We start from the raw sequence: 11,421 nt of genomic DNA on the forward strand, positions 1-11,421 counted from the left end.
TGTATTTGTTCAGATCTTCCCTCAGCTGGTTCCTCAACATCCACATCTACAATGCAAAAGACACCTCCCCAGAGAAGCCTTTCAGACCAGACTCCAGATCTCAAGTATTCTCCAGTGCCTAAATGTTCTCAGTAACATCACTATGTAACTTCTCTGCTATTTGGTGGTTCAGTGGTTGGGTGTATGTCTCTCCCCCAGACCCAGGGAGAGGGTCAGGAAAGGCTTCGAGGGGAGGTCTGATAGAGAGGCCCAGGCGGCATATGGCGGGCAGGAGAATCATCCCCTCCTCAGCATCCTTGGCTGGCACCTCCGCTTGCACACCCCTGTGCACAGGGAGCTCACTCCCTGGAAAGGGGGCTGCCGAGTCTTCTCCCCACAAGCTGAACCCAGCCTTCCTGCCCTTGTCCTGGTGCAGGCATCCATCCTGCCTCCTGGGAAAGGCTGAGGGAAGAAAGGAGCAGTCACGCTTTGAGAAATGAGTCAGACTGCCAAGGGCCCCCCTTCACAGGAACGGGGCCTTGCCTCCCCCCAGGGTCATGTGAGGAAAACGGCTGAAGCCGCATGGACACATGATGGGTGTTGAGCAGCCCCTTGGTTTCCTGAAGAGCCTCGCCCGGGGGAATAGGTGGGGGTGGGGCAGGTGGGGCTCCGGGCCCCTCCTCCACCCCTGCCTCACACCGGGTTGTGCAGCCTTGGAAGTGACCCGCTGGGGATTAGGCATAATCTCTGCAAGCCGTCCCCTCGGAGTGCTGGACGGTGGGGGTGGAGTGGGCTCTGCTGGGCAGGGCCTGGGTGAGAAGACCCCAGCCTCCCCACGGTGCTGAGGCTGGGCCTGGGTGATCTGCCCGGCCCTCCCTCTTTCCAGAATGCCCCATGTTCCTCTCCTCTGGCTGAGTAACCTCAAGGGGCCCTTAGAGCCTCATGAAAAAGGGGGAAATTGGCTGGGCACGGTGGCTCATGACTGTAATCCCAGCTATGCAGGAGGCAGAGGCAGGAGGATCACTTGAACCCAGGAGTTTGAGACCAGCCTAGGGAACATCGTGAGACCTCATCTCTACAAAAAAAAAACAAAAAGGAGAGAAAGGAGGAAATGAAGACCCAGAGAGGGCTCGCTTGACTGGCCCAGGGCCTTACTATCAGTGGCAGAAGTAGCTGGACCGCCATCCCCATAATCCTGTACCCCCCAGGGCCTTCTTCACCCCACGTCTTATCACCTCTGCCCTTTCAGAGGCATAGAAGAGGTGGGAGAGGGGAGCAACATCACCACCTGGAAAGGGGTGTAAATGCCAACCAAACACTGCAGAGCCCTTCAGGGCTAGACCTCATTTACATGCCCCAGGACTTCTGGGGTAGGCACTGTTGTACCCATTTTATAGATGTGGCCACTGAGGCTCTGTGAGGTCTCTCAGTTGGTAAGAAGTGCAGGGTTGGCCAGGCGTGGTGGCTCATGCCTGTAATCCCAGCACTTTGGGAGGCAGAGACGGGTGGATGACTTGAGGTCAGGAGTTCGAGATAAGCCTGGCCAACATGGTGAGACCTCATCTCTACTAAAAATACAAAAAAAAAAAATTAGCCAGGCATAGTGGTAGATGCCTGTAATCTCAGCTACTTGGGAGGCTGAGGCAGGAGAATCGGTTGAACCCAGGAGGTGGAGGTTTCAGTGAGCTGGGATCGTGCCACGGTACTCCAGCCTGGTCGACAGAGTAAGACTTTGTCTCAAAAAAAAAAAAAAAAAGAAAGAAAAGAAAAAGAAAAAGGGCAGGGTTAACCCATCCAGTTCTGTCTGCTTTTCCTCATCCCAGTGCCTGCCTCCACCCTGCCAGTCCCTGCATGCCTGATGTTTGGTTTCTCTCCTGCTGTGCAAATTCCAGGTCATCAGGGAAATAATCTGGTCCCAGGCCCTGCCTCACCTTCCAGTGAAGAAAGGCACAGAAGGGGAAAGCTCCCTGTTTTGAGATTTCTGTCAGTCATCCCCACAGAGCCCAAGGGAAGCAGGGAGGGGAGCGCAAGCTTGGGAGAATCCAGGAAGGCTTCACGGGGAGGCAGGGCCCTAAAGGCCAGTTGGGACACCTGAAGGAGAACAGTGGCTACGAGGAAGACTGATCAGTGCAGTTCCTGCCTCATCCATTCATAGGTGGGGCCCTTAGGAGATGCCTGGAACCAACGTAGCCCTGGGGCTATGACAGATGCAGTCCTTGCCCTCCAAGCATATCCCCCAGCAGGGGCGACGGCCTTGTTTGTCTCTGCTCTGCCAGGCCTTTCAGCCTTTGCCCTCGCTATTCCTCCTTCCCCCTTCTCTGCCTGGCTGGCTCCTGCCCTCTCAACGCTGACTCAATGCTGGTGTCACCTGCCTGTCCCTCTCTAAGGATCTGTGCTCATCTCCATATTTTAACAGGTTTCGGTCACACTTCCCTCCACTAGACTGTCAGCCGTCCCTGCAGACCAGGCACCTCATCCGGCCCGTGCTCAGCATGTATATTAAAGAGAGGACAAGCGGGGTGAGGGTGTCCACATTCTGCGGCTGTTTGGATTCCAGGGAGGATGCATAAATCCCTCACAGCTGCCAGAGGCTGCTGAGAGATCCATCAATAACAGTCGGCCGTGAGATTGGCAATGTGAAGGTCAGGAATGAGCCTGGGAAGATGGCGAGGAGGGGAGAGAGAGCCCGTGGGGAGCACGTGTGGGAGACTGCAGAAGAAACCCTGGAGACGGTGACAACTCTTCTGAAGGACCAGAGAAATGGGTGAGGGAGTGTCTTCCTGAGATGGGGAATCACGCACATTTGCAAGCTGATGCGGAAGAGCCAAGAGTAGAGAGGGCGAAACTGAGGGTGGAGGAGAGAAAGAGGGAGAGAGAATTGATGGACGTGTGTCCACGAGTAGGTGAGAGAAACAGGCTCACTAGGCTGCAGCCAGGCTGGCCTGGGCCACCAGAACAGGGGAGATAGTCTAGGAGGAGGTGGGCAGGTGTGAAGACGCCTAGGACCGAATTTCACCAGAGCTGGGCCAGGTGAGTGTGAGGCACAGAAGGGCTGGAGCTGCAGCACGTGGCCACCGGGAGGTGGGAAGGGGGACAGCAGGGACCAAGGGGTGGTGAGGGCCAGTGCACAGGGGAAGATCAGCGGGTTCAGAGGCCCCAGGCCCAAGGACCTAGGATCAGGGGAGGGAGAGGAAGGTGGAAAGGTAGGAAGGTTGGAGGAGACGCCTGGAAGAAGGATCAGGAAGTGCGAGAGGCTACTGGGAAAGCAGGGCCAGGCCTAGCTAGGGTCCAGCTTGTGACAGTGGCTGAGGCTGGTGGACAAGACCACGCGGGGAGAGGAGGCAAGGGTATGGGAAGGGTCACAGAAATAAACACTCCAATGACCAGGACTGGAGCAGGAGTAGTGCTGGAGAGGGCTGACACCAAGCCAGGGTGGGCATCTTTTTATTTTTATTTTATTTTATTTTACTTTTTTTGAAACGGAGTCTTGCTTTGTCGCCCAAGCTGGAGTGCAGTGGTGCGATCTTGGCTCACTGCAAGCTCTACCTCCCGGGTTCACGCCATTCTCCTGCCTCAGCCTCCCGGGTAGCTGGGATTACAGGCGCCCGCTGCCACGCCCGGCTAGTTTTTTTGTATTATTATTATTATTTTTTTGGTAGAGACAGGGCTTCACTGTATTAGCCAGGATGGTCTCGATCTCCTGACCTCGTGATCCGCCCGCCTCGGCCTCCCAAAGTGCTGGGATTACAGGCGTGAGCCACCGTGCCCGACCTGGGTAGGCATCTTTGAAGAACGGGCAAAGTGGCCTGGAGCCGGCTCATCATGAAGGGGAGTGGGCGACCCAGTGTTGGTGTGAGATTCAAAGCTGGGGGACAATGGCCTGGAAGTGGCCTCAGGAACCAGAAGGACCCTCGACCTCTAGGCCCAGCGAGGGAGGGTCTGAGGGATAAAGCGGCCCCCACTGAGCAGGCTGCAGGAAGCAGGGTCTGGGGGAGGCCAGGTAACAGTGCAATTTACAAAAGGTGTCAGGGACATTCTGGAAGGGGCTGAAGGCTCAGGAACTCTTGCCCCCTGGACTGTGAGGTACTGGAGGAGCCCCAGCTTGTTAAAGTTCCTGCATGATTGCAGCTTGGGTCGGACAGCTTGGGGCTGTCCCAGCTACACAGTCGCCCCTCCCTCCCAGTCCCCTTCACCTGGCCCCTGCTCCATCAGCAGCAGAGAGCGGAGCAAATCTCCATCCCTGGAAGGGAAGGTTCTCCCGAAACACAGGGCATGACTGCCCTTCCAGGCTCCAGCTGACGCCGTCTGCTCTGCTCCCATGGATAGACCTGGGGCCCAGGCTCCCCTCTGCTGCAGGCCCCCGCAAAGCATGAGGGGATGGCTCCAAACATCACTTTTTTTTTTTTTTTTTTGAAACAGAGTCTCACTCTGTTGCTCTGACTGGAAAGCAGTGGCAGGATCTCGGCTCACTGCAACCTCCACCTCGCGGTTCAAGTGATTCTCGTGCCTCAGTCTCCCGAGTAGCTAGGATTACAAGCATAATCCTAGGCACCACCACACCCGGCTAATTTTTGTATTTTTAGTAAAGGCAGGGTTTCACCACGTTGGCCGGGCTGGTCTCAAACTCCTAATGTCAAGTGAGTCAACCGCCTCGGCCTCCCAAAGTGCTGGGATTACAAGCTTGAGCCACCACGCCTGGCCCCAACATCACTTCTCTAAAGACTGACCGATCCAAAGTTCCCAACCTGGAGTCCACTAGGAGCAAGACTGAGGTTCTTCAAGGGTGGAAAGGTTGGGAACCACCAGAGCAATCCAACTATCCTCTTCCCATTTGACAGATGGGGAAACTCAGGCCAGGACAGCATCGGCCTCTCGCTCCGGTCACACGGCCAATCACAGGCAGACAGGGTGCAGAACGCAGCCTCAGGTCTCCAGGCCAAGGCACTCCCCAGCGCCTGCTCTGCCTCCCCTCCCACCTGACAGCTGGTTCTTCCGGTCTGGGTGCCAAGTGTGGCTCCTTCCAACAGCCCTGCCATCTGCCTCTCCCTTCCTCCCTCCCTCCCGCTCCTGGCTTCTCCTCCTCTCTTCCCTTCCTCTCCCAGCCTCTGTTTTTTCTCTCTGGGGCTCAGACCCGCCCAACAGCTTTGCACGCGCTGCTCATGTGGGACTCCCCACATGGCTGGGGACTCCCTGGAGCAGGGGCTATGGGTTCCCATCCCAGCGACTCCAGTTAACCTCTCTGGGCCTCAGCTTCTCATCTAAGGAGGGGATAACAAAACCCACCACAGCAGATGTACGGCAGGCCTTTTAAACTTGCGTTCAGGCCGGGTGAGGTGGCTCACACCTGTAATCCCAGCACTTTGGGAGGCTGGGGCGGGCAGAACACTTGAGGTCGGGAGTTCAAGACCAGCCTGGCCAGCATGATGAAACCCTGTCTCTACTAAAAATACAAAAATTAGTCCAGTACAGTGGCACACGCCTGTAATCCCATCTACCCTGGAGTCTGAGGCAGGAGAATTGCTTGAACTTGGGAAGCAGAGGCTGCAGTGAGCTAAGATTGTGCCACTGCCCTCCAATCTGAAGAAAAAAAACACAAACCAAAAAAACTTGCATTTTCTTTTCCTTTATTTTTATTTATTTATTTATTTTGAAATGGAGTTTCACTCTTTTAGCCCAGGCTGGAGTGCAATGGCATGTTCTCAGCTCACTGCAACTTCTGCCTCTAGGGCTTAAGTGACTCTCGTGCCTCAGCCTCCCAAGTAGCTAGGACTACAGGCGCCCGCCACCACGCCTGGCTAATTTTTTGTATTTTTAGTAGAGACAGGGTTTCACCATGTTGGCCAGGCTGGTCTTGAACTCCTGACCTCAGGTGATCCACCTGCCTCCACCTCCCAAACTGCTGGGATTACAGGCATGAGCCACTGCACCCAGCCAAAATTAGAATTTTCATAAGCCCTCGCAGCCTCCCCAAACCCAGGCCCTTCAATCCCATGTTACAGGTGAGGCAACTGAGGCTGAAAGAGGTAGGGATTTTCCAAGGTCCCACTCTGATGGCCCTGCCCCTGATGCCCCAGGCTTTCTCAGGCTCTCTAGGCTGCCCCTGGGCTGTCCCTGGACATGAGGAAGTGTCCAAGACACAGCAGAAATCTATCACCTCCTGGGGGTCTCCTTGCAGCTGACCCTGTCCTAGACCTGAGAGAGAAGCAGCAGCAGAGGAGCCGGCCACAGGAGGTGAAGAGGCGAGAAACACTGCAGGGGGGTCAGCAATAAATGCCAAATGAGGGCCATGGGTCCACCTTCCTGTCTAGGTGACAGGGCTGTGCCCGGTACTGGGAGAGGACAGGCTGGATGTGACCATACATTTCCAGCCACAGAGCCCTCTCCAAACCAAGCTTCTACATGAGCTTCCGAAATACCCTTGATCTGCTCATAGCCCCTCTCTCCACCTCAAGTGGTCCGCCCACCTTGGCCTCCCAAAGTGCTGGGATTATAAGCGTAAGGCACCTCACCTGGCCAAGTTCAGCTTTTTTTATTCAGTGTTCACTTGAGATGATGGGGGGTGGGGTGGGGGGGTGGATAAAACCAGGGGTACAAAGCCACCTCCCTCAGGCCACCCCTTGGTGTCATGGAGATCCAGGCAGGGAAGCCACAGGGAGTACACAGAACGTGGAACCCGTTGAAATGGTTCCACATTCAAACCAAGGCTCTGACAAGCCCAGGCCTTGAGCTAGCACAAGTCACTTCTCCAGGCTAAGCCTTAATTCTGTCATCTGTAAAATGGGGGGGAAGATACCCACTCCACTTACAGAACCATGTGGTATTACAGCCAAAGCCCTTAAAAAATGAACCCTGAAAATGGCAACATTTCAAACATTTTATCATTTTCATTTTGTCAAAATGGAGAACTAAAGAAACATCGACTGGGCGCGGCGGCTCCTGCCTGGAATCCCAGCACTTCGGGAGGCCGAGGCGGGTGGATCACTAGGTCAGGAGTTTGAGACCAGCCTGGCCAAGAGGGTGAAACCCTGTCTCTACTAAAAATAAAAAAAGTAGCTGGGCATGGTGGCAGGTGCCTGTAATTGCAGCTACTCAGGAGACTGAGGCAGGAGAATCACTTGAAACCAGGAGGCAGAGGTTGCAGTGAGCCAAAGCCTAGGCGACAGAGAAAGACTCCATCTCAAAAGAAAAACATAAACAAAAACAAAAAACTCATCTACCAGCACTGACATTCATTCCCTATAGTCCATTTTAGCCCCCTGCAAAAAAGAATATAAACTCCAAATAAAAGGTGGTCCTTCCTATTAAATCAGTTTAGCTCCTTGCTGTAACTCCTTTTTTTCCCATCTGGCTTTAGAACAAAGAAATGAGTCACTGACAGGCTGTAGTCACAGCGAAACAGATCAGGCACTTCTGCCCCAGCCCAGACCAGTTCGGGTGGGAAGACTGAGGCACAGAGGGTGGGGAGGGGACGCTTACTGAAGGTCACAGCTGTGGCCTGGGGGTGCCAGGAGTGGCAGCTGATCTGCCACCGGGGCGATGACACCAAGAGGTGAGAAAGCCTTAGTCGAGAGACAAGCCATGCCGGATGCAGTGGCCCACGCCACGCCTCGTCATCCCAGCTACTCAGAAGGCTGAGGTGGGAGGATCACTTGAGCCCAGGAGTCTGAGACCAGCCTGGGCAACACAGCAAGATCCTGTCTCTAAAAAAATTAAAAAGAGACAAGCCAGGTCCCGGAGGCCCTGCTTCTGCGCAGGCTGACCCAGGGACTGGGAGGGCTTGGGTTCCAGGTTAGGTCCAGGTTGGTGAGGCCCTGAAGCTTACATGATTTGGAGGCCCTCTTTTGGAAAAGCAGCAGAAAAAAAAAAAAAATCTTTCTCTTACAAATTTTACAAAAATCCCAGGTCTAGGCAGGGTGTGGTGGCTCACGCCTATAATTCCAGCATGTTGGGAGGCCAAGGCGGGTGGATCACCTGAGGTCAGGAGTTCGAAACTAGCCTGGCCAACATGGTGAAACCCCATCTCTACTAAAAATATAAAAATTAGCTGGGCGTGGTGGTGTGTGCCTGTAATCCCACCTACTTGGGAGGCCGAGGCAGGAGAGTTGCCTGAACCTGGGAGGCAGAGGTTGCAATGAGCCGAGATCAAACCATTGCACTCCAGCCTGGAGGACAGAGCAAGACTCCGTCTCAAAAAAAGAAAAAAAAAAAAAAATCACAGGTCCTCATGCACATACTGGTAGGGCCCCTCCAGCGCTGTGGTAGAGGTCTGGGTTGTCCAGGAGTCCTGGACAGGGTGACTAATTGTCCCTGTTTGTCTGGATTGAGGGCCTCTCAGAATGCTAAAGGCAGGAAGTTCCAGCACACCAGGATAAACGGGTCACCCTAGTCCTGGAGGTCAGTCTTCACTTGCTCTGCCCTGTGTTGTGAGGCCCAAGAGCAGGCACCAGCTGCATCCCCCGCAGCTCCTGATGTGTTTAAATGGCTCAGCACACCACACAGTTTCGAAAAGACCAGAAGGAAACAGCCCCATATTCACTGCAGCTCTCCCTAAGTGGTGGTATCACATGATTACCACGCCCCACCAAACTTTTTCTGTTGTGGGAAAATACACATAACATACAATTTGCCATCTTCACCATTTCAGTGGTGTTAAGTACATTCCTACCATGCAACCATCACACGTGAATTTTATACTTTCCAATAATTGGCAGGTGTTACTTTGATCAGGAAAAAAAGCTACTTTTAAAGGTGTCAATCAGCCTATATCAGACACCTCTTGGTCCGACAAAAGTAGTGAGCGCCTTGTATCCATGTGTGTGAGCGGGGCTGGGAGGTTGCGGCGTTGTTTGAGCATTGGTTGGCCCAGGTGACCTTTGTGTCCTTTCCAGTCCTGACACTCCAGGATTCTGGACTCTTCCCTGTCCCAGGGGGAGAACTATGCTTTGGAGACAGGAAGACCTAGGCTCAAATGCTCGTCTGCCACTTACATGCTTAGGGACCTTGGGCCAGGCACTTGGCCTTGCTGAGCCTCAGCTTCCTCTAGTGTTGGGGAACCAGCTGGGTGGCTATGTGTGGTCTTGCACCCCATGGATGCTCAGAGGGGCTGATCCTTCCTCCTGCTTTCCACATCCTCGCCCCTGGATGTGCACACGTGTAAATCCCACCAGGCCCAATCTGACATCACCTTCACCATGAAATTTGATTCCACAGCAGGGAGACCCCTCTCCTGGCTCTTGTGGCCTCTGCCTAGGGGCACCTGGCTCACTCCCCAGTGTGACTGTGGCTTCCTGAGAACAAGGGCTGCTTCTGAGTCACGCTGCCTTCCGTCAGGGCCCAGCAGATTCAATAAAGCTTTGCTAAATGAAGGCATCACAGGCAGAAATGACCCAAACAGACAGAATGTCCACGCCCCCTCACAAAGCCAGTGGCTTCGCCCTTCCAGGCCAGAGGCCCAGGGGCAGGCAGACTGAAGCAGTGAACACAGCCCACCCGCCTGATCCGGCAGGTGCCCCCCAGGGCTCCCACCTTTGCCAAGAGTCTGTCAGGGCATCTGGGGAGCAGGAGACTGGCACAGATGAATGAATTCAGAGGCACAAACACTCGCAGATGTGCTGGGGTGCCGGGTTCTGTGCAGGTGCTGACATAAAGGCTAAAGGAATTAGGCTTTCCTGCCCTCAAAGAGCTCCCATCTGATGGCATTTGAGAAGAAAAGGCTTTAAATGGGGTCATCCTTGGCAGGCCAGGGATACATACCCAAGCCATCCTACCAACCAGACCCTGAAAACCAAGGAAACGAGGGAGCTGGAGCACCCTGAGGTCACAGTTGGCCTTGGGGTAGCCCCTGGGGTCCCTGACAGTGCCCCTGCCCAGCATTCCCAGTCCAAGCCCTTCTAGTCTGAGCCCACCAAGAATGGGCCCCAGGCCTGGAGAGGCCAGAACCTAGAGTGGGGGTTTCTGGGTTACAGCCAGCCAACCCCAGGGAGCCCCAGGAACCCCCTCTTCAGACCCCAGCAGGGCTTCTTTCCATGGGGTGACACTCAAGGCACCTGAACTCCTCCCTCTGTGCTCACTGTCTCTGACCCAGCCTCCCCCTGACCACCCGACTGAACAAGAGTCCCACTCAGCCCTCCGCACTGAGGACACTGCCCCTCAGCTGGGCTGGAGGCCACCCTGGCCTCTTCACTGTGGGAGCAGACCTTTCTCCCAGACACCCGCCTTGGGCACCCAGGTGCATGCTGAGTGGGAGGGGTGTTACCGGTTCATGATATGTCAGAGCCCAAGGGGGCCTCAAGAAGGCTCCTCCCACCTTGTCTATAAATTGGGAAACTGAGGCATGAGAGAGGAGATGACACTCCCCACCTTGGAATTGAAGTCCTCATTTCTCGAGAACATTTCCTGGGTGGCTCCCAAGGTCACGCGAGAAGGAGAGGCAGTTCCCGGGTGGAAAAGAGGTACTCAGCTCCCGACTCATCGCTCCACACGGGCCGGGCTAGGCAATACGAACCCGGTTCCCCTACCCTCTCCTCCTCCAACGTCCATCGCAGGCGCGGCGTGCACCCCAGCGAGATGGTCCACGCCCTGATCCACCCTCCAAAAAGGCCACCTTAAACCCTGGCTCCGTCCCTGCGGTCCCCAGTCCGCCCTGGCGGCCGCGCACAATCCGAGCCTTTAGCTGCATAGCCGCCGCCTGGAGGTCACAGCAATCGGGGCGGGAAGGGGGGCGCACGAACCGGGGGGCCCCAGGAAACCAGGGCTCCGGGAGCGGGAGCGGCGTCTCCCGCGAGCGCCAGGGCTCCCGCCCGCCCGGGGCCCAGGAAGGAGGGGCAGCGGCAGCTGGCCCCGCAGGCAGGACAGCTCCTCGCCCGCCGCCGCGCCGCCGCCGGGGGCCCGGTGGGGTCCGGGTCTGTCCGGGCGCGCCGCCCTTGCCCACACCCCCACCCCGGCCTGGCGGAGCCGCCGGCCAGTCCGTCCTTACCCAAGACACGACGCGCAGGATGGTGTGCGGCTGCCGGACCAGGGTATAGGGGTCGAAGGCGCCCCCGGCTTTGCCCGCTCCGTACGCACCCCCTTCCATCGTGGCTGCACCCGCGCGGTGCCCCCCGCTCGGCGCGCGCCGCCGGCCCCTGCGCGTGCGCGGCGCCCCCGCCCCCTCCCCTGAGCGCTCGGCCCGCGGCCCAGGGCTCCCGCGAGGGGGCGTCGTGCGCGGCGGGCGCAGCTCGCGGGGCGCGGGCGGGGGGCTGGGCGGGCGCGCGACCTCGGGCGCGGGGGCGCGCGTGCGGCGGCCCGGGGCGCAGGGCGCGCTCGCAGCCAGTGCGGTGACCTCTTTGCATGCAAAGTGTTGGGGGAGGGCGGTGCGTGTGCAGCAAGTGCGGGCCGTGTCCCTGCCCCGTATCCCCGGTCCCCTGCCCCGGTCGCAGCCCCTCCGAGCCGTCCACTCTGCTG

At 56.6% G+C, this 11,421-nt stretch overlaps 1 protein-coding gene across 4 annotated transcripts in view; it reads right to left on the reverse strand.

The window, feature by feature from the left end:
• SYNGR1 (synaptogyrin 1) overlaps positions 1-11,113 on the reverse strand; it is a 33,679-nt gene extending 22,566 nt beyond the window's left edge. For 3 of the 4 annotated variants that reach the window (XM_007975830.3, XM_007975829.3, XM_007975831.3), the window contains exon 1: positions 10,955-11,113. In XM_007975830.3, coding sequence (XP_007974021.1) covers positions 10,955-11,053 — 99 coding nt within the window. In that variant the 5' untranslated portion in view covers positions 11,054-11,113. The remainder of the gene's footprint in view (positions 1-10,954) is intronic. The other variant, XM_007975832.3, reaches the window with a different exon arrangement.
• Positions 11,114-11,421: the final 308 nt, after the last annotated feature.

Source organism: Chlorocebus sabaeus, chromosome 19, assembly GCF_047675955.1.
Source record: "Chlorocebus sabaeus isolate Y175 chromosome 19, mChlSab1.0.hap1, whole genome shotgun sequence".
Classification (NCBI taxonomy): domain Eukaryota; kingdom Metazoa; phylum Chordata; class Mammalia; order Primates; family Cercopithecidae; genus Chlorocebus; species Chlorocebus sabaeus.